Source organism: Carassius carassius, chromosome 36 (genome assembly GCF_963082965.1).
Source record: "Carassius carassius chromosome 36, fCarCar2.1, whole genome shotgun sequence".
NCBI classification, from domain to species: domain Eukaryota; kingdom Metazoa; phylum Chordata; class Actinopteri; order Cypriniformes; family Cyprinidae; genus Carassius; species Carassius carassius.
Genome location: NC_081790.1, coordinates 4,509,613 through 4,533,553, shown reverse-complemented (window position 1 = coordinate 4,533,553; position 23,941 = coordinate 4,509,613). Strand labels below are relative to the sequence as shown.

The following is a 23,941-nucleotide window of genomic DNA, read 5'->3' as shown; positions in this document are numbered from 1 at the left end:
CCAATCATATCAGAGAAGACGTCATTTACATTTACATTGACTGATGTAATAATTGAATGTATAAATACTAAAAGTTGCTTTCAGAGGAAAAATACATTAAAAATGTAAAGTCCTTTAAATTCCTCTGCAAACTTCCAAGGAGGCCTCAAGATGACTTCAAATTTAAAATAAGACAAAACAAGCTTTAGAATGAGCTAAAACAATTAAAAATTACATTTTACATTACAATTATTTTTATTTATTCACCCCCAAATTTCTTGAATGTTAAAATTGTATTATTTTAGATGATTCAATTATTTAAAGAAAACTTCAGAGAGGGCTTCAAGGTGTTTAAATAAAAGACAGAAAAAGCCTTAAAATGACTAAAACAACTAGAAAGTAATATTTATCAAAAAATAAATCACCACAAAATTTTGTAAAATAGTTTTACAATGAATTATTTTAATTAAAGCAAACGGCCAAGGGCACCAAGATTTCTTTAAACGTTTTAAGACATTTATACGTTTAACGTTATATTGCTTATTTTCATCTCCTAATTGCTGTAAATTAAAAAGAGTTGTCTTCGAATGTTTTTGGGTGGACATCTTTGAATAAACGATCCTAGAACTTAATAATGAAACAAGTTTGTGTGTATAGTTAGTGTGTGTTTAATGTTTTTGCCACTTAAGAGCAGCATGGGAATAGTCAAGTGTGTGCGTGCGTGGCATTTAACAAGAGTAAATGGTAATTTGGGACAATGTCCACCCACTTAAATCCAGAAGCGTGTGCATATTGGTCCCTAATAACCTAGAGCGGTGCGCGTTTGCTCATTACAGACATTTACCCAGCACCGCAGCTGAGTCAGCAGACTTTATAACAGCAAAAAATCTGATCAATTAGGCTGAACGAATATTATACATGCCCTTCGACCGACTTCTGGAGTCCTAAATGACCAAATTTCTCTGCATTTTGTGTGTAAAATGTCTGTGAAATAGACTGGGGATATGTGATCACTAAGGTGTTCTTATCACATTTCTATGTGGCTGAATTCCCAGGTTATGGTCCTTAGGGTCTTTTTTTCTGTGTATGTCTATATTTGTTCAAATCCCAAAAAGTATGAGCACAGACCCAGTGTGATTTATGTGCCTCCTCAGAGATGCTCTGAGAATTAAAGATCGACCCGAGTGAAAAGAGAAATCATATCCCATAATTCTCCAGAGATAAAGCCAAAAACAAATAACCTCTTCAACCTGTGAATAAGTCTCTTACCCTGTCGCCTTTGACGCCCATATCTCCCTTAAATCCCGGAAATCCGTCTTCTCCCTGAGAAAGAAAGAGATGAAGATTTGACACTGAGAGTGTTGCAAACTTCCTTTCGCACATAATACCAAGGGACGGATCTCCATGGCAACTGCTATTTCTGCTATTTGCCGGGGCCTGATCTTATTTTCCTGCTGCACTCTCGCAGGATACAACTTTTTAATGACCAAAGCGGGAAGGTCAAAAATGCATCCTGGAGTACAGCAGTTTCCATATTCAGAAACAGAAATGAAACATTAATGACACAGGAGCAGTGCATTAGCCTTCGGCACACACACACACACACACACACAACAGCATAACACAACTCACAAACACACTCTGAAATTACCTTTTCACCCTTGCCTCCTTTCAGCCCGCGGACTCCGTCAGCACCCTGCGGACAGAAAGAGTGAAAGAGCAAAAGAAAAAAGATCAAGAGAGTCCATCTAAACTTCAAAACCCTGCGATTGACTCACTGTATCACAAACACTGACTAGAAACCATGAAGGTGATAAAAGCTCTCAAACCCTAGCAAGCTGCTTCACAATCTACTGTCTATATACTGTAGGCTGCAAACTGACTCACAGTGGATTACAATAGTGCATTTTAATTCAATTGCAATTTTTTTAAATATATGCAATCATTTGGTATGAAATATAGATATATTTATACATTAGACAATTATCTTGATTCATCTGCCATTTTGGATTATGCATTCTTCACAATGCATTTTGGGGTTACATCTTCCATGAAGACTATCTTCTAACAATAATTTAAATGAAATAACATATATTTTAATAGGGCTGTAAAACCGATTCATGGTGATTAATCACACCAAAATAAAAGTTTGTTTACATAACATAACAATATAGCATAACATAACATAAAATAACAAAATAATATAATAGGGCTGTAAAATCGATTAATCGTGATTAATCGCACCAAAACAAAATGATTAAACGCAGCAAAACAAAATTGTGCTTACATAATATACGTTTGTGTGTACATATGTACATATAAATACACACACAAAAATTAAAAATGCATGTAATGTATATATAAATGTATATATAATATAAATCGTATATAACTATGAATAATTGATTTGACAGCCCTATACTATAAATTATATTGTATTGACAGCCCGGTATAATATAATAATCTTTTTTTTTTTTTTTTTTTTTTTAGTTTTTTTTTTTTTTACAAATCGCAGGACAGTTAAACTACAGTATATATATATATATATATATATATATATATATATATATATATATATATATATATATTTTTTTTTTTTTTTTTTTTTTTTTTTTTTTATTATTTTCACTTTAATTCAGAAATTCAATGACTTTTTTATTTTGACCAGTTGCAGAAAATTTTATCTACCAATACCTTTATAACTTATTGGGTCAGGACTAGGGCTGGGATAAACGATTATTTTTTTACCGATTAATCTAACGATTAATTTTTCGGACCGATTCGATTTCGATTATCTCCCCATTTATTGACTACTAACAATTTATACATGTTGATTTACATATCTGAATGAAAAAAAAACATGAATTCCTTAACATTGCAATATATGTTTATTGCTCTTAAAATTACAAAATAATAGACTGACTAAGAATGCATTACTTTGCACTTGTATAGAGATAGCATTCAATAAAACCTTGAAACCTTGAAAACACGTAGCTTAATGAAATAAGCTTACTGAACACATAGGGCCTAGCTTACTGAAAAAAAGTTCTTCTTTCAGATGAAAATAACAACAACTTGATGTCTAGCATTCAATAAAGGTCACCCAAAATACTTGTTTAGAGCAATTGAAAGAATACAGTAACCAATGTAAACTTGAGGGCTTTAAGCTAATACAGAGAGTGCTTTTCCAAAAAAAAAAAAAATTAACAGTGGGAGCCAGCAGCCTGTCACGTAGAAAAAAAAATCTCTGAATGCTCCACGTGAAACTTTGGCGTTCCGCCCTTTTTCTATCGTGTCTAATGATTTTGGTTAATATGCACGAGGGAGGGAGAGAGAGAGAGAGAGAGAGAGAGCAAGACAGCGCTCGTGTAGTTTGAACTTTGAAGACTGTGAGTGCGCGAGCGCGTGAAACGTTGGAGTTTAGAGAGAGAGAGAGCAAGACAGCGCTCGTGTAGTTTGAACTTTGAAGACTGTGAGTGCGCGAGCGCGTGAAACGTTGGAGTTTAGAGAGAGAGAGAGCAAGACAGCGCTCGTGTAGTTTGAAGACTGTGAGTGCGCGAGCGCGTGAAACGTTGGAGTTTTTCTATCGTGTTTAATGATTTTGATTAATATGCACGAGGGAGAGATAGAGCAAGAAGCGCTCGTGTTGTTTGAAGACTGTGAGTGCTCGCGCGCAGCCGGGACTCTCTCTCGTACCGCCCTGTCAGGTGCAGCACAGTCATTCTATTCTACATCACTCACCGATCAAATAAGGCTTTGACAAGCCGCCAAAAAAAAAGATCAATGCAGAAAAACCCCTGGATTGGTTATATAACGTTGGCCAGAATGTTGATCCGGCCATCGCGTATATTCAGCGCACATAAGGTAAACGTTTTGCAAACGTTTTTTAGGAAAAAAAAAAGGTCGACGAATCGATGCGCATATTTTGCGTCGACGTCATCGATGACCTCGACGTGCTGTCCCAGCCCTAGTCAGGACAGAAGAAAAAAAAAGAAATTCTAACAATAAATAATATACATAAATAACCTAATCTAATATAATATAATAATTGAGAAATGTATCCTCATCACATTCCAGTGTCACATCAGTGAATCTCCTGCACTGCATTAGATTCTGGCCAAGAGAACTTATCTCAGAAGTAGTTTTTGATGCCTAAAATGCTGTCTAGAAACGCAACTTTTGGAAATTTTGGAAAATGGCTATAAATTTCTGATGATTCTGCCTTAGGAAAGTATCAGAAACACTGGCAGGGTGCCGTCTCCGTTTCATTATCAGGAACAAGCTAGAGGCAAAATAACTTGGGTGACTTTTCACTGAAATCTTACTACTACAGAACTGCAATACCCACTGACCAATGAGAGATCGTTATGAGTTCTGCTATGACCGATGAGGATTAAAAAACACCTGCCTTTACACCTCGAGGCCCAGGATATCCGATTGGCCCCTGAGGACCAGGAGGTCCCTGTAAAACACAGTCAGTTATCGATGGAGTTATTGATCACATCTGAAACTACATTTGTACAAGAGAACTGTCTGTAAGTGAACTCTTCAGATAGAAGAATGAAGGATAAACATACAAGATTTCCTTTCTCTCCGGATGGTCCTTCTTTTCCCGGGTGGCCCTGTGTTTGTGACACAAAGATAAAGAGAAATGACATGTTGTGCTGCAGTAATTAGATGTAGAACCATGAAATGTGGATATAATAGGCCTTGAGAATAGATGTGAACAATGTGTGTCTGTGAAGAACTCCCAGGCAGATCACTGCACTGTAATTATAAATAAAATGAAATCTCTCTGAAACACAAACAAAAGAGCTTGAGATTATCAGACGTGAAGCATGTGTGCATTTCCCAGACTCACCGGAGGTCCATCGGCTCCTGGCATTCCCGGTAAGCCTGGTTTTCCAGTGGGACCCTGAGAGGAGGAAAACCAGCATAAGCACTCAGTCCATTAACACTCAGCACACACACTTCCTGATTCAACACACACGCATGAAGATCATCCAGTAGAGCGATCAATAAGTTAAAGTGGTCGGTGTGGAGAAGGGTTAATGACAAATATCAATGTCCAGAATTATCAATGTTCATTCTCAAATATGTAAGCTTTGCATTTATGCATGGTTGAAAACTAAAAATCATTTCCAATCAATATTTAACTTTAATGACAATAGAAAAAAATATTGAGTGGTGTAAGTAAAAGTAAAAATGTATAAAATTGCCATAATTATTTTCAAATAATAAAGTTCCTTGTTTTATGGTTTTCTTGTCACATTACAGTAAAATGGCTTTGATTTGGCTGTCAAATGTTTTTTGTTTTTAAATATAATATACAACTACTACTTCAATTAATAATAATAATAATAAAACAAAACTGTTAATAATAAGCAATAATAAAATATTTTTTACTCTATATTACAATCTGCAATCTTTAAGCCCAGAAAAAAAAACTATATATATATATATATATATATATATATATATATATATATATATATAGATAATATATATAAATAATATATATAATAATAATACAATAATAATAATAATAATTTCAATTTTGAAATGCAAAGGCTTAAAATCTGTAGGATTTTTTGTTCTTTAGAGAAGCTTCTTATGCTCATCAGAGCCGCATTTATTTCATCAAAAATATTATGAAATATTATTACCATTTAAAATAACTGTTTTCTATTTCAATATATTTTAAAATATAATTTATTCCTGTGATATAAAGCTGATTATTACTCCAGTCTTCAGTGTCACATAATCTTTCAGAAAGCATTCTAATTTGCTCATTTGCTAGCCACTTAATAAATATTTCTTATTATTGTCAAAGCTAAAAGAACAGCATTAATTTGACATACACACCTTTTGTAACATTATACAGTTACATGTAAATGTCTTTACTGTCTTGATCAATTTAATGCATCCTTGATTAATAAAATGATTAATTTCTTTAAAAAAAACTTTACCGAACAGTAGTGTACTTATGAAATGTATTATAATCTACATCACTAAGAATAACTGTCTTGTCATAAAACATAAACATTATCAATAGAACACTTCACACACACACACACACATACAAACTCTACATAAAGACATGAATCCATTAACGAAAGAAGCATCCTTCCATCGCTCATCCACACATGCGATCTCACCTTCTCTCCTGGAGGTCCGATCGCTCCCTGAGGACCAGGAAGTCCCTGTGAAAGAGGACAGAATTAGAGGATATTGACTGGTTAATGAAGTCAGTGATGGGTGAGTGGGTGTGGCTTGATGAATACCTGAGCTCCGGGGTTGCCTTGTTGTCCTGGAGGTCCTGGCTCACCTTGAGGACCCTGACGGGTGAAAACAGGAGCATAATAATGTGAATGTGTGTGTGTGTGTGTGTGTGTGTGTGTGTGTGTGTTTGTATGTCTCAGACTTACAATGTTTCCTTTAGGTCCAGGATGTCCGTCCATACCAGTCACACCCTAAAACAATAAAACAAGGATCAAAATAAATGAAAACGAATTTAACATGTTTAAAAAATATTTACACATTTACATACATAAAACAAATATATTAAAACATGAATAAAGCTCTAAGTAAATAAATACCATGAAGGTTAATGACTTGATAAAGATGAAAACAAACTAATTCAGATAAATATGAAGTTTGAACTCACAGGAGAGCCTGGGGGCCCCTGGGGACCTTTGGGGCCCAACAAACCACGAGGACCCTGAAAAAGAGAAGACGGAGAAACAGAGAGTTGTGTTCAGCTGAAAGTGTCTGATAATAGAGGCATAAAGTGGCTACATTCGCCCGGTCATGTGACCAAAACATAAATAAAAAAGCTTTTTCTCTGTGTGCTTCGTTTTAAACATACTCGCCTAAAGTAATACTTTTTTCTTATTTACATGAAATAAAAATAAAATAATGTATTTAAACAACAAAATAAAGTGTTCTACCTTCTTGTTCAAATAATGCATTTCAAAAATAAAAACGCTGTGAAGTGTTCCATTTATTTTGAAATGTTCAATATTTGCACAAATCAAATAAATTCAAATAAATAAGATGAAGCTTTCACCCAGCTGTGTTATCTCAACCTGAATAAAAACTGCCTTTTTTATGCCACTTAAATGATCTTGTGTGTTTCATTTTAGTCATAAATATCTAAAGTACTAATTCAATTCATATATAAGTCAAAGAAAATAAAATAAAAAAATAAAATTAATAAGTATATATAAAGTGTTTCACCTATTTTAACATTTTTAATAGCTGCTCAAATAAAATAAAACCAAACAAAATGGCATTTGCCCTGTCATGTGATCACAACATGAATAAAACAGCTATTTCTATGCAACTCATCTCAGGTGCTATATTTTAATGATGAGTACTGTCTATTTCTTACTTACATAAACTAAAAAATAAAATAATGGATTTAGAAACAAGATCAAATAGATATGTGTTCCACCTTTTTTAAATGTTTAATAAATGTTGAAATAATAAAATTTAATAAAAAATAAAATAGTGGTAGCCCATGTGATGTCAACATGAAAAAAAAAACTGTTTTCTATGCCACTTGAGTGACTCTTCATCTGATGTGCTACATTTTCCAGCAGGAGCCTAAAACAGTACTGATTGTGTTTATGTTAATATGCAAGAGCAGATGAAGTCACTCTCAAACCAAATGTTGAACATGGAGCGCCACCTGCTGGACAGAGTCTTAAACCGCTGGTTAATTGACTGAATGTTTTCATTTCTACTACACTCTCTGTCTCTGAATGTGTCTGTCACTTCACATCCACAGTGAGTACAATGTGGAAGAGTACAGAGAGGATAATGCTGGGATACTGGAGGAAACATGAACTCACCGGTTCTCCAGGCAGACCTCTGGGTCCGACCTCACCATCATCGCCCTGGGATACAAGAAATGATATCATCGTGACGTTAAGACACATTTAGATATATTGCAATAACATTGATGGCGAAGGCAACAGGAAGGGGTTAAAATAAGAAGCTCATACTCTTTCTCCATCCTCTCCTGGAGGCCCAGGTGGCCCCTGAGGACCCGTCTCACCCTACAACAACAACCACAAAAAAACACACTCATTAGATTTCATAGAACGAATCACCCTCTTTTTCACATGTTTACTGCCAAGTAAACAAACAGATATTAAATTTAATTAGATTTGAAATGTATTACATTTTATTACAATTGGCCAAATCAAAATAAAATAAAATAAAATAAAATGTTTTTGAAAAAATAAAATATATAATTAAATAGCTGTTCAGCTGAAGCGTTTCACCTATTTTAAAATGTTCATAAACGTGTTTATAAATGTAAAAAATGGACATTAAATGTCGCTCTCAACTGAAAGAATTTTGTTAAGACTTGCCAATCAGAGCAAGGTTATTATAGTTAATTAAAACTAAAACAGAAACTAAAAAATTGTTAACTGAAATAAAATTAAATTAAATTAAATAACAAAAAAAGCACCTTTTTGGCTCATTGTCTATTTTAATTAGAGTTTTTAAGTTTAATTTGACATACTAAAGTAATTAAAACTAAAACTGAAATAATAATAATACAGACATATATTAAAAAAGACATGAAAAATGACAAGCACAGATATGGAAGCCCGTTTCTGCCACTGAATAAAAAATAAAACAAGGTAATTGCGACTTTTTATCTCACAATTCTGACTTTAGAACTCAAAATTCGGACAACTGCAAGATATAAAGTAGCAATTCCGAGATAAAAAGTTGCAATTACCTTGTTTAATTTTTTATTTAGTGGCGGAAACGGGCTTCCATACACATAAGAAATTTACTACAACTATGAAAACGGAAGTATAATTGAGCTCAGTTAATCTCAAATAAGACTTATTTAATGCGTTTACCCTGTGACCCTTTTCTCCAGGCAAACCAGCGAGTCCATCGAATCCTCGGTCACCCTGTGAAGCACACAAACAGGAAACAGTTCAGAACCGCAGGATATGAATGTTTTATAAATAAGAAACTTCTGTACTTTCTCGACATGAATTCAAAATGGACTCTTTTTACATTCCAGCATCTTATTGTGCACAATGTATTAGTGTGTGTTATGCTAAAATAGATTGGTTGTAAAATCAGTTCCTCTCATTCGTTTTACCTTAGATCCCGTCTGTCCAGGCATCCCTCGGGCTCCATCTGAGCCGGGTCGACCCTAAGCCAACACGATTCTTCTTTATAAATCTTATTATACAGAATGATCAGATTAATAATAACAACAACAGAATGCAAACGTACCCTTCTACCAGGCTTTCCAGGAGGGCCATGGGATCCCAGTGGACCACGAGGACCCTAAAAACACACACACAGGTCTCACAACAGCCCTATCCCACCTTAAAATGTCTTCAAATACTGTCAGATAGCTGTATTGTTGGTAATCTGTGATGCCTACCTGAGGTCCTGATTCCCCAGACTCTCCTTTCAGTCCAGGAACACCAGGAGGACCCTGGGAAAATCAAACCAAGCTTGAAACACATCAGATTCATCATAATATCATCATTTCGACAGGCTGGAAACAGATACGCAGACGTACCAGAGGACCGGGACGGCCCGTTAAACCCATGGGTCCGGTTGGACCCCTCATCGCCAGCTAAATAATAATGACACGGAGGAATTAGAATTAGCTTGCATCGAGATGTGTGTGTGTGAAATATAGTGTGTACTGGTGTAAGTGTGTGTTTTTACCCTGGCCTGCTGCATGATGGCTTGCATCTGAGCCTCTTGGGCAGAAACTGCAGGACCCTTATGTCCGCTGTCGCCTCCTGTACTCATCCGGAACTACAGAGACAGAACCAACTCATCAACATTGCATACAATTACTTGAAAAGAAAATATTTCAAAATTCATCATTTTTAAATAAATATAAACATTTATTTTATCTTAATATTAAAATTAACTTAACATTAACCTTTTTCTTTTATTTATATATATATATATATATATAAAATTTTTTTTTTTTTTTTTTTTTTTTTGTGGAATTTAAAAAACAAGCTGCATGCTATATTCAATGAGTGGCATCCAGTTGTAGCAAAAAAAAAATTAATTCCTCTAAAAAAGTTTTTTTAAAGATTTTAATGAGATCCAAAGTGTTTCACCTAGTTAAAAAAAAGTTCAGTATCATTAAATAAAATAAAACTAAAGTTAAATATTAATTTTATGTTCAAATAAAAAAGGCAAAAATAAAATAAAATAGTTCTAAATTGATTAATCGATTTTAAAAAGTTAATTATATGTAAAATAAACTAAACAATTTGTTTTTTTTTTTTTTTTAATTGAAGTAGTTTACAGTACGTACTGCAAAAAAAAAAAAAAAATACATACATGAAAAAAAATGTTTGGTAGCATGTAATTCAGCTGATTTCAGACTAGTGTACTACTCATACTATTTCATCCATGTACAGATAAGGCAGAAATAATATGACTAGTGGTATGACTAGTATGGTAGGATCAGTATGCAGTGTTTCTGTGCATTTGTCTGTGTTCAGGAGTCAAGTTGTTCAGCACTGCCATCTGGTGGCTGAGCTCAATCACTACACTTCCAAGAGTATGACCACTAGTTTCTAAGCGAATCTGTGCTTCATGGCTCTGTACTGATGGGGGAGAAGAGGTAGTGTTTAGGATGTGGTTTAATTACAATCACAAGTTGACTATAAAAACATATACAACACGGACAACATCATTTGTAATGTGATGTTCAGAACATCTGGATTTGCCATGGAAGCATTCCAGAACTCTTGACATAGTGAAGTCGATACACGTTCCGGAATAAAAAATGTAAAAAACCTGTATTGTAACAGTAACAGCTTGGAAAGAGGACATTTGGAAAGGCTGAGAGTACGATGTGGAATCTGCGATATGTCTCACTGCATTAACCAGCGTATTATTGATGAGGAATCACAGCAGCAAAGGGAGCATTATGTTTCTGATATCTCTCTGATAATAATAATCTCTGTTAAACCACTCTAAAAATAAATCAAGCCAGCACAAGAACTAACGCCTCTGGACATACGTCTTGACGCACAGGCTAAAACTGACCTCAGTACAGTGAAAAGGGGCCTTAAACTGTAAAAGCTAAAAGACATGCAAACATGTATCATATGTGTCATTCTAATGTGTAGTTTTTGTAAGTGTCTATCTGGCGATTGTGCTCAGATTTACATACAGGCAACATCAGGACAGTCCCTGGAGGTCCTGGAAGACCGTCAGCTCCAGGCAGACCAGGGCGACCAGGAAGACCCTGTCAAAAAAGCAAAGCATTATGGGTAATGCATTAAACAGCATTGTGATCTATAATATAATCTCTTTCAATCATTGTAATCAGGCTCTCTAAACCTAAAATGTAATCTTATACAGTATGATGAATCAAAATCACATTAAAAAATGTTCAGGTCATATTTCATAATAATAATAATAATAACAAATAATAATAATATATATATATATATATAATAACTATTTTGCATTACTTTTATATATATGTAAGAAATAGGAAATAAATATTACAATATACTATTTTTAAGGAAATTTACATTTTATTGTAATTCATATATATATATATATATATATATATATGTGTGTGTGTGTGTGTAGGTGTGAGTGTGTGTGTGTGTCTAACATTATCTCTGACAATTAAATAAGTTGCAACCTTAAAATTCTATAAACAAACAAATAAATAAATATTTTAAATCTAATATAAATTTTTATTATTTTATATAGATAGATAGATCGTTTTTACAGACTTGGCCATGTTTCACAACACAATTTTCCGTGCTGTTGAACATATTGAGTATCTTGTATTTATTTTCATGGTTACTTACCCTCTCACCGGGGTCTCCAGCACCACCTGGGGGTCCCGTTGAACCTGGAGGACCGGGGAGACCCTAAAAACAACACGACGGTACTGTGAGGAACACATATGAAGGCATCACAAACACACAAACACATGGGTGTTGGTCCGGTGAGGTAAGACTGTAGATCACTGCTGGACTCCTTCCATTGCTCTATTTCTCAAACTCATGTTGTTCTAGTCCCTAAAGAGCCATCAGATCCAGCAATACTCCAGCTGAGAGAAGAGTTGCCTTAGAAATAAGTAGGTCAAGAATGAAACTGTGGCAACAAAACAGACATACAGTTGTTTAGCATTGTCAGCAATGCTCACAGGACCTAGAAAACAGATCAGCTTTCCTAGCAACTCAGCTACTCAGCTCAGTTTTCCATTTTTTATGGTGCAAAGAATAGCACAGTCTTTTGGGACTTAGCTGTTTTGTTTTGTAAGGAAAGCAGACTTACTGTGGGACCCTCTGGACCAGGTGGGCCTTCGACAAGCATTCCCTACAAGAACAGGAAAAACACAAATGCATTAGAATAACAGCATAAGCACATCCTGCAACATCAACATAAGATCTGAAGTGTGAGAGTCAAAATCATTTAGATTTCTGTGGACTGTGTATGTGAGATGTGTGCTTGTAACATCAGGAAGTCTCATGAGTTTCTCATGACTCTGACTGTTTATGAAGCATGTGAGATGATCTTCAGACTGCAGCACAGCTGACTGAACACTCCGGAACTTCCGGAATTAATCTGATAGTTACAGTTCCACTGCTAAAATCGGACTGAATGATTGGAATGCCATGCCATCAACTACTGCTATTTTGATGAGGAAAAGAGTTTAAAATGAAGCATAATGTGATGAAGGAGAAAATATAGAACGTTTTTAAAGTTTATTTTGAAATAGCATGTGTTTTTATATTTTTGGCATTTATTTTCATTTTAGTTAAGTTTTTTTTAAGTAATTTAAAGTAAGTTAAGTAATTAAGTTAAGTAATTTTGGTACGTGGCTTTATCATTTTATTTATTTATTTTTTAAATTAAATATTTCAATATAACTATATATTAATTGTTTTCTTTTCCATTTAAGTTTTTAGAATTTTAGTGCTTCAACTTCAAATTAATTTATTTCTAATTGTTTTTGAAGTTTTAAAGATTACATTATTTTCTAATATTTAAATTGTATTTTATTTTATTTAAAAGAATTATTAGTTGTATTTAGGTGTTAAATAATTAATAATCAATCATTAATATTGCTAAAATAATCAATAATTAATATTGTTTTGTGCCAGAATGCAGTTATCTGATACATAGTCATGAATAAATAAATAATGTTTTCAAGTTAATTTCGAAGTAGCCTTTAAATATTTATATACAGCTTTTTATAATTCAATTATTTCAATTTCTGTTTTAGTACTTTAAGTTGATTTATTTCAGTTAGCTGTCAAAGCAACATTATATTTAGAAATTTTTTAAGCTTTTTGATCTAATATTTATATTTTACTGTATATTCTTCATAAGAGTCAACTGAAAGAGGATTTAAAACCATCGCTGTTTATTAAATCATACCTCAAAAATATTGGATATTGGAGTAACAAAAACTTGTGTGACAAAACTGTCACTCCAAACAGTTATACTAATGAAATATATTAGTTTGTGAAAGAATTGTACATTGTTGGTCACTTTGGATAAAAGTGGCTGCTAAATGCATAAATGTGTTTATTAAATACTGTTTATTAAACATTGGTGCATAATACCGTCATAGATGAGGCTAGAAAGTCAAAGTTAGAGGGTGTTTTAAACACTGCATATTGTTTAAACATGCACACGATTTTCATCATTGCACATATGTTAGGGAAAATTGTATTAAAACAGATCAACTTTAACCAAATATACTGTGATCTGTATCAGGACATACAAGCTGTTTTGTCTGGAAGTCATCAGTAATAATCAAAATGTGCTTGCATGAGTTGCATCATAACCACAACAGCGCAATAAACTCAAAAGGCCTGTGAAGATTGAATTACAGTCACTGAGAGGTCCAGAGCCCAAAGCGCAGGATCATTACATATGCAGAGCTCAGCCTCTCTGTAGATCCAGAAAACTCTTAAATAAAAAAAGACAAATGGCATTCGTTTGGCATAACATCGTGGTCTAATCTGGTGCTTTTTAAAGATGCTGTGGGTCTTAGCTCTGTCCCGAAGGCATCGTCCGAGTGTGCCGTCGTGGCAGTGGGCATGTTCGCTTTGTTTTTGGTGCTTTCCTTTCATGCCAAAAAACACAGAGTGGACATATTGTTTGTGTGTGTGTGTGTGTGTGTGTGTGTGTGTGTGTGTGTGTGTGTGTGTGTGTGTGTGTAGAAAGAAGCATGTGATTTGGGCATTTTTCTTTCTGCAACCACATGGTCATCCTTCATTAAAACCAGCTGTTCTGATCTGCAAGTTTGTGCTTTTCCTTGACTCTGATCTTCTCATTGATCTGTTCTTGTATCTCTGAACTAACACTACCCTGAAAAAAACATGTCATTATTCTTAAAAGTGTATTCTTAATATTGGTAGAATCTAAAAGTCATGGTTTCTAGTTTAAATCTTGAGTTTGTCTAAAAGCACACCTCCATCAAACTAAAATGTAAGATATAAGGGGAGATATCCCGAAAAAAAAAAGCTTTTTCTTGCTTTTCATTTATTTAATTATTTATTTATTTGGATTTAATGGTAATTATTTATTTGTATTTTTATGAGATGAAATGGTAGGTATATTTATGTTGTAGCTCAATTAATGGTTTTGTTTATCCTGTAGAATATATAAATTCACAATATGGTTTATTTGAGTGTAGAATTTTTATTTTATTTTTTACATAAGAAAACCATTTGATACATTTTTAAATAGATATCATATATATATTATAATGTACATAGTGTACAGACATCTTAATAGTCCACAATATGATATGATATGGCCTGATCTTGTCTCTTTCTCCATTCTGATTTTCATTGATTATAAACCCAGATGTCATTCTTTCCCGCTGAGATTGCAGTGACATCTGTTTGAAGACTCACAGATGTTAGAGATCAAGAGCCATGTGAGCAGTAGAGACTGTATGCAAGGACAGACGATGATTCCCATCATGCAAATATAACTGCGTTTGAAACAGGAGCGACTCGCTCCTTTTGAAGTGCAAATGCAAATCTGGAGTGAATCCACATTCGACTGATCCAGGTGTCTTTTAAGATGTGTTTTTAAGCTGCCCGAACAAGTGCATGAATGTAAAATTGGACGGATGTGAAAGTGAGCGGAAGATGCAATAAATGCAAGACTACAATTCCTTGGGTTTGTGTTAATAAAGGGTTGTCAATATGCCAAACCACTTCAGGAAAAAAATCCAAAATGCAAGTAAATGCAGGCCCGGTGAGAACATGTTAAATACTGAGCCAAAACTTTGAAACGGTAGTACATATGTATCATTTAGTTAGTGACACTTACGGGTTCAATGATGGCAGGCTCTCCTTTCTGGCCTTTCTCTCCCCTCAGTCCATCCACCTTTGGAAACACAAACTCAATTTAATTTAATCCAGATCCAGTGTAGATATCAGTGTAAACGCAATATGGAATAGAGCAGGTAATAAATAAAACAAACAATTCTAACCAAAAATAAACTATAGGTCACCCTCATGTCATTCAAAGCCTGTCTGAAACCCAAAGTGGGGAATTATACTGCAAAGAGTGGGAGGTACATTCTCCTTTTGTGTTAAACAGGAAGAAAAAGTAAGCCATACAGGTTTGAAACAACATGAAGAATAAAAAATGAGAATTTTTTGGATGAGGTGAGCACAGAGGTGGGTTGGAGCTACCTGTCCGTAGCCCTCGTCGGTCTCTGCGGGCAGTGCTTTGTCACCGTCGGTGTACAGGTCATCATAGTCATACATCTTCTCCAGTTCTGCGTCAGTGTAATCCGTGATGGATTCCTCCTTGAACCTGTCGATATCGATGGAATCTGCCTCTCCACCGATTCCTCCCTGTCCACCGGTGGCAACAGACCCCGCCCCCACACTGGCCCCAGCACTGCTGGATCCGCCCCCAACTGAGCCACTTGAAGAAACAGACCCGCCTCCAACAGAAACAGATCCGCCTCCAACAGAAACAGACCCGCCTCCAACAGAAACAGATCCGCCTCCTACAGAAACAGACCCGCCCCCTACGGACACTGAAGTTCTGCTGCTGCTACCACCTCCTTCCACGGTATAATCTCCCTCTCCGTATCCTTCTTCATATCCCTCTCCATAGGTCAAACCCTCGCCGTACTGGGTATCATCATAACCACCATCCACCTACACATCAGACAAACACAAGGCTTCAGACATCATAACCATTCATGACTCAATGTGTGTCAAGTCAACTTTATTTATATAGCTCTTTTAAAAATATGGATAGTGTCAAAGCAGCTTTACAATAATAAATAGGAAAATAGTGTATAATAATGCTTAAGTTTGTGCACTGAGTATACATCTATTTATTGATTCTCATATGTGTGAATATCACAAAAACAAAGAAAAGTAAGACTACTTTTGATTTTTATGACAAAAAAGCACATATAGTATATTTTTAGGATTTTGCCCAGTATTTTAAGTGGTGATTCTCTATTTTTATTCAATTTACAGTATATTTGTTTTTATTAAGTGAAATGAATTATAACTTGGACATATTCCTGACAGGTTCTGATTAAAGAGAATGTTGCAGTAATTGCAATAATAAGCAAAACTTTATTAAAGACATGACTTAACTCCTGAGTTCAGTAAAATCCACTTCAGTAAAAAGGATATTAATGCACTATTATACTCAACAATGCAGTAATTGCAGTAATAAGAACAACTTGCAAAACATAGAAAAGATATTTAAAACATAGTTAAAATTAAAAATATTAAATAAAATAAAAGGTATTATTAAATGTTAACAATAAAATCTATTATATCTGAATTAGACTCAATCTCTGAGTTAACTAAACTTCAGTAACAAAATAATGCAGTAACTGCAATAATAAGAAAAACATAAAATATTTTAAAATATCATTTAAATATGAATTTAAAAATAAATAATAATAAAATAAAATACAATTTATTTAAAAAGCAATAAAGTCTGCTATATCTGAAATTGACTGGATCCCTGAGATCAGTAAAATCCACTTCAGTAAAACATGGTCTTATAACATTACACTAAACCCTAAATACTTCTTAAAAATACTTCATTGTTATATAATATAATATTATTAATACATATTTATTAATTCTCACTTAAAAGTGAAACTGTTTGGGATAACTAGTTCCAACTAAACTCACCGAGGTATAGCTGGAGCTGGAGCTGGAGCCGGTGCTGACTCCAGAGCTGGAGCTGGAGCTGGAGCCGGAGCCGGTGCTGACTCCAGAGCTGGAGCTGGAGCTAGTACTGATTCTGGTGCTAGAGCCGGTGCCAGAGCCGGAGCTGGAAACAGAGCCAGACGTTCCATTGTGAATGACTGTGACAGTTGAGTGCACTCTTCCACTTCCTCCTCCTCCTGATGATGACGCCGACGACGATGATGATGATGATGTAATGATCCGCCTGTCCAGGTCTCCTCCCAGTCCCAAATCCACCTCACTGCCCAGTCCGATATCCACTTCTCCGCCGGTACCTGTGCCTGTGCTAGTGATGCTGATGGTCCGGGAGCCGTCAGGCGGCGAGGTCGACTCGTCATAATATGTTTCATATCCAGTCTCATATCCATCGTAGCCGTCGTACGGTTCCTCGCCAGTAGTCGTGGTAGAGCTGGAGGATGAAGAGGATGAAGAAGAGGAGGACGAGGAGCTACTCGAGGAACTGCTGGAGCCGCCTGTTCCACTACTGATAACCGATGTAACCACGCGACCGCTATCCGGAACAGACACCTGGTTATCACAGGAAAGAGACACTTCTTTTGAATAAATAGTTGAAAATGAATGATTTGATGAATGCACTGATTTCTTGATTCACTCTCAATTCACTGTATCCCAGTTAGGAATATTAAAGTTACAGACTAATGCTGGGAACTGAACTATTGATGCTTATTTTGAGCAACTGTCCCACTCCACATTTTTAATTCAAATAATATATTTTAGCAATTATGCCATATTATAGAAGAAAAATTAAGCTACGGACATGGTTTAATGTTGAATTAGAAATCAATATGAAATTTAAAATATTTACTTGACCTAGCCCTTGTTATGAATTATGAATTATTTTGTTATAAAATTCCATTTTCGATAATTAAAAAAGCGGACATAAAGTAATACTAAAATATTAATATAAATATTAGAATATTAACGTAAAACTGAAAAAAAAATTAATTACAGATGTTGCCTAGGCAACTAACTGAAATAATATAAGCTGAAAATGAAGTAGTAAAATTAGTAAAACTCAAAATATAATAAAAATTAATTAAAAAACTACAATACAATCAATTAAATATAAACAGAAATATATATACATATTTATATATATATATATATATATATATATATATATATATGTGTATGTGTGTGTGTGTGTGTGTGTGTGTGTGTGTTGTATGTGTGTGTGTGTGTGTGTGTGTGTGTGTGTGTGTGTGTGTGTGTGTGTGTGTATGTGTGTGTGTGTGTGTATAAAACTAATAAAAATGCCAAAACAAAACTTAAACAAAAAAATAAAAGCTAATTTAAAAAAAAGAATAAATACTACAATAGTACATAAATAATACTTAAATAAGACTGACCGTTAGGTCTTCAATTTCGGTTCCAGTCGTGTCATCGGTTGTCGTTTCTTCCCTCTTTTCGTTGTCCATGTCCTCATAGTAGGGATATTCGTAATAGTAGTTGTCATCCTCTGTGTTCTGAAGAGAAATGTAGAAACTAAGTGTTATTAGATTTTAAAATACTGTATTATCACAAGTGTTGCAGAAAATCTATGGTACCTTACAACTAGTTTGTGTTTGCATGCATTTTGTCCTTTTCAGCTTTCTTAGTTCTTTTGTAAGTGCGTATAGGTAGTTCACAATGTTCCATGTAGTCTCATGGAATGAGATCATACACGGTGCATGCAAAACAACTATATTAGCAAAACACTGTTTAAACTTGTTTCAGACGGAATACAGCGCATCCCATCACATATAAAGCTGCACATAGATCCATTTGGGCAATGAGCTATTCAAAAAACGAACGAGTTCTGAGCCTGTGGACATGAACATGATTTGAGCAGAGTCTCTTCAGAGTCTTTCAAGCACAGACATCTCGTAATTATGGTAATTAGGATATAGCATATGTCGTAAATGCAACATATGTTAAGTATTTGTATAAGTATTTATAAATGAATATATATTATAAACAATTATTATAGCAAAATGTGTGATACTTTAAAGGACATAATATGTAGAATATTTGTATTTTACTTTATTATTTATTATATTTATATACATATTTATAATGTGATAATATATATATATATATATATGTATGTTCTCTCTTATCTAGCGAGAAAGAGAAGAATGCAAGGAATTCACCGTTCTGCCTCTCTCTCCCTAATTCCCACACATTAGCAACGGATAACTCATCACGTTTTCATCTGTAAAGAGGTTTCTCTGATAATTAAACGGCAGACTTGGTTTTTGAAGGGCTGGTCAAAGGTGCATCGGGGTTTTTTTCATATTGCCTCCAACACTCAGATTTACAACTCCTGACACACACAAAACTGAAAAAGGTGAACGTGAGGTCAGCAGAGGGTTGTTTCTGTGCCAACATGCTGACATCAAAGCCCTGAAAGATGTAAAGATGTCCAAAACGCACCACATGCTGCAGTCACGTGCATATCATTTCATTTTAAAGGCATAGCTCAGAGACAACTTTACCATATGCTAGCCACAACAGTTTTTCCGATGGAAAGCTTTTTACGAATATTAAATGGGCAAAAACTTTTATATTTTGAGAAAACACCCTTTAAAGATATGTACTGATATAGATATAGAAAGTGCAATAAAACAGTATTTTAAAAGTATTTTGAATGTTTTCTTTCTACTAGTTTGAAACAGCACATCATGAAAAATCTCAAAATTGACCAGTGCCTGAAAAACAAAGTTTCAAAACAGCAAACTTTGAATCCACCAGGAACTCCAGCACTATTAACAAAGAGTTTTATTGGTCACATTAATATAAAGTGTGATTTTGCACCTGTCGTCTGCATTTAATTCAGATTTTCTCCACTTTTTGACATTCTAGCCATTCGTTTTGCCCAGTGGTCAATCCCACAATTCCCTTGAGCCTGCCTTTTGCTCGGATCCCATAGAGAATCAACTGAAAACGGTTGGTCATCTCTGTGTTAAAAAGCTTAAACTATTTTCTCATCTGTTTCACATGCTAAATCGCTCAGTCTTTCATTTAATGCCTTCTATTCCTTTCTCCGTATGGCTCAGAGGATATTGGCATCTGAGTGAACCCAGATGGACAGAGACTATGGAGAATATGAACACTCAGTTGATCCCATGAAATAAAAATGGGACTTTTGTGGTTTTTAGTCCATCTCTTCTCATCTTTATGTTGTAACTCATTTGACACATTTTAAATGTATAATATTTCTACAAGAAAGACTTTACGTAGTGACAAAATAAGGACTTTTCTTTAAATATTTTTACATTATTAACACACAAATTTGTAAACTCAGCCTGAATTAACTGGAATTAAATATAGTAATATATCTATGTGATTTAAGCATCAAATCCACTAGAAAAGCATTAATGGCAAATTTTGAAATCTTATCTTGTCACATAAATGTGAAATGGGATTTTTTTCTTCTCCAATTTCTACGGAAAGACATATATATTAATTAATAAGCATTTTATTTAAGAAAATAATGTGTTTTTTATTAATTTATTTATTTATTTATTTATTTACATTTTTCACATTTTAAATATAAATGTAAGATTAGATTTGGAAAAACTTTATTTTCAAATGCAGCCCATCGGATACACATTTGTATTGTACCGAATCAACATTTGAAATAATCCAGACCTAATTAAATAGAATGAAATATAGTAAAACATATCTGCACGATTTAACATCGAATCCCCCTGAAAAGTAGGGATGCACCGATTGACCGGCCATAAATCGGAACCGGTCGGTTTTTGTTATTTTTTAGGCTGGTTTTTCAGGAAGTGCGCCCGCGTGCACATACTACATTGTAATTGTTCGCTATGTCATTTGTGTGGAAGTATTTTGAAATCTGTGTGCAGGACACGGGCAGCCATTCAGCACTGGAAGTGCAGAGCTTCATGTCTGAGCCACAGATAGCAGGAAGCAAACAGCCGTTGGTGTACTGACCATATACTGTATAAAAACAAATAAGAGTCCCTTTTCTGTGCACACTAAAGCTGTGCGAGCGTATACTGTATCTGTCCGCGCCCTAAACACGAGTAGACTGTGAAGGGATGTTCAGATCAACTTCTCGCGTGTTGGATGAGAAACGAAACGAACTAAACTGTGACAAAACTGAATTTTTTTTTATTTGTTAATTTTTTTTGTAAATTAGAACTTGCATACACGTTTGAAAAAAAAAGACGTAAACGTCAGTTCTGCATTAGGATGATTATTTTTTAATTTGATTTAAAAATCACCTGCTGTAGCACACTGAAAAAAAGTGTTTCATTCATCCAATTAAAACATTTTAGGGTAATGATTCACATCTATATTTTTTTACTTGAGACAATAAGTTATTTATTTTTCATTGGCTCAAGTAAAAAATATAGATGTGAATCATTACCCTAATTTTGTTTTTTTTTAATTGGATGAATGAAACACTTTGCATCTTTGTTTTATTCGCACCAACATTATTTGATTTTAACATTTTGGAATAATGTATTTATATAGTATACTTTTATTTAGTCTCACTGGTAAAGACTTTTTTTTTTTTAAACCAAATTTAAAAACTAAAACAAATACTGAATGCTGATTAAGAAACCTCTTATTGAATGTGTGTTGATTGTGTTGTTTGGATTGTAGAACTATGCAGTTATTGCCTTTAATTTCACATGGTTACAGTTAATCTTTTTATTTAAGGCCAGTTCTCTGTAGTTTCAACCCAATTCAAAATCAAAAGCTAAATGCTGATGTCTGTACCATCTATGTTTATATTGAATGTAGGCTAATTACTGTGCAGTTACTGACGTTAATTTCTGATGGTTACGGTTATTGTTTTCAATAGCCAAAAGCCAGTTTGGCCTATTAAATACCAAATAAACATCTTGTTTATGCATACTTTCCTTCTTTCTTGTTTGTTGCTTAAACAAAAAAAAAAAATCGGAAATCGGTATCGGCCAGTTTGCTTGTAAAAAAATCGTTATCGGAATCGGCCATGAAAAATCATGATCGTGCATCCCTATTGAAAAGCACAACTGGCAAAATCTGAAAATTTAATTCATCTCATAAATGTGAAATGTGATTTTTTTTTGCTTGTCGTACTTTAACAGATAGACTTGAATATTACTTTAGCATTTAATTTAGTGACAAAATAATGTATTTTCTTTTAAAAAAAATTTACATCATTAATACAGTATGTCAGCAATACTGATCCCAAATGCTGCACAGGCTGAGACCTGCTTCAGAGCTCTCATCTCCTCCCTCTATCTCTCTCTCTTTTCGTTTGTCTGACTGATGAGCTCATACGTTCGGTTGGAAAAATTCACTCTTAACAGACTGCATGCAACTGGGTCTTTTCCGATGAGATGGAAAGAGCCATAAAGAATTAATACGCCTGAAAAACACGCACACAAGTAGAGGCATGTTTTATTACTCCATTTTAATTTGTTTCTCATTCCAAATATTGATTGAAAGCTGAATAAATGCGCTTTGTGCTGTCAGATATGCCAACTGTAACACCAAAACCAGATTCTATATTTACGGAAGAGAATGTGATCAGCACTTGCACTAAATAATTTACCATTTAGGCAAGGGATTATTGTTAAGTGCTTGGCTGATTTTATTTTTGATTTCAGATTTAAAAGAGCTTTGGGGTGCCCCAACACTCGATAAGATGTTCTTGAGTTCAACAGAGGTGAATCTATGCTGGTTTGGCTTTGTACAGAGCTTTTTTGGAATGTCCTCAATGCTCTTCAAGCTCTAAAGGAAATGAATCTTGGAGGAAGAACAGTATATGAACTTACATCTTTATCAGTGTTTGGGTCTTGGTTCTGGTGCTGTTCAGGTGCAGGAACCTCACAATCGGGGCTGTAGTGCTCACAGTAATCAAACGCAGCGCGATAGTCCGATACAATCATCAACTGCTGGATGTCACCCTGGAAACAAAGAAATCAACTGTTAGAACTTCTGTAAATAGCACAAAACAAATATGAAGGATTGACACATCTTTGTGCTTGTTACAGGCCATGTAAGAGACAAATAAGACCAGCAGAGAGAGCAAAATTCCCACTATTTTGATGCAAATGAAAATGATGCTGTGAGGGAAAGAAGTAGAGTCCATTCAATGCACCTTTAATAAACAGTTACATCTTTTACAGCTTACAATTTACGAACATTTACTAAGTAGTGTGATTTACTTTTACTTTACATAAGCTAATGTTTTAAAGAGCCAGCTAGAGCTAAGGTATCAAAAAAGAGCTAGATAAAAATAATTTATATAATTCCAAACATTTATGCATAATAATGTATAATGTACATAATAATGTACTATAATTTTAACAATAATAGAATAACATATTAAATATATATATATACTGTATATATACACACACACACACAATTAATTAATTAATTCTAAATATATATTTATAAAATAATGTTAATTGATTATAATTAGGGGTGCACGATATTGGTAAAAAATTATATTGCGATATTTTATTTTTCTGCGATATATATTGCGATATGAAATCTAATCTAATTTTTTCTTGCAAACAAAAATGGGGTGAGCACACTTACATTCTCATTTTAAATGATTTAAACATCGACACCATCGTGTCAATTGATTAATATGCGCGAGGGACAGAGAGCAAGACAGCGCTCGTGTTGTTTGAAGACGGTGAGCGTGCGGCCTCTTTCTCTCTCTCTCTCTCTCT

At 34.3% G+C, this 23,941-nt stretch overlaps 1 protein-coding gene across 1 annotated transcript in view; it reads right to left on the bottom strand.

Moving 5' to 3' along the window:
- col5a1 (procollagen, type V, alpha 1) overlaps positions 1-23,941 on the bottom strand; it is a 62,712-nt gene that overhangs the window by 4,915 nt on the left and 33,856 nt on the right. Inside the window, exons 5-30 of the mRNA XM_059525417.1 lie at positions 23,033-23,164; positions 18,602-18,718; positions 17,175-17,759; positions 15,693-16,169; positions 15,325-15,381; positions 12,304-12,345; positions 11,832-11,894; positions 11,177-11,251; positions 9,700-9,792; positions 9,548-9,604; positions 9,407-9,460; positions 9,253-9,306; positions 9,116-9,169; positions 8,865-8,918; positions 7,989-8,042; positions 7,836-7,880; positions 6,647-6,700; positions 6,408-6,452; positions 6,264-6,317; positions 6,138-6,182; positions 4,841-4,894; positions 4,557-4,601; positions 4,384-4,441; positions 1,758-1,774; positions 1,631-1,675; positions 1,249-1,302 (exon numbers count right to left, since the gene is read on the bottom strand). Coding sequence (XP_059381400.1) covers positions 1,249-1,302; positions 1,631-1,675; positions 1,758-1,774; positions 4,384-4,441; positions 4,557-4,601; positions 4,841-4,894; positions 6,138-6,182; positions 6,264-6,317; positions 6,408-6,452; positions 6,647-6,700; positions 7,836-7,880; positions 7,989-8,042; positions 8,865-8,918; positions 9,116-9,169; positions 9,253-9,306; positions 9,407-9,460; positions 9,548-9,604; positions 9,700-9,792; positions 11,177-11,251; positions 11,832-11,894; positions 12,304-12,345; positions 15,325-15,381; positions 15,693-16,169; positions 17,175-17,759; positions 18,602-18,718; positions 23,033-23,164 — 2,484 coding nt within the window. The remainder of the gene's footprint in view (positions 1-1,248; positions 1,303-1,630; positions 1,676-1,757; positions 1,775-4,383; positions 4,442-4,556; positions 4,602-4,840; positions 4,895-6,137; positions 6,183-6,263; positions 6,318-6,407; positions 6,453-6,646; positions 6,701-7,835; positions 7,881-7,988; positions 8,043-8,864; positions 8,919-9,115; positions 9,170-9,252; positions 9,307-9,406; positions 9,461-9,547; positions 9,605-9,699; positions 9,793-11,176; positions 11,252-11,831; positions 11,895-12,303; positions 12,346-15,324; positions 15,382-15,692; positions 16,170-17,174; positions 17,760-18,601; positions 18,719-23,032; positions 23,165-23,941) is intronic.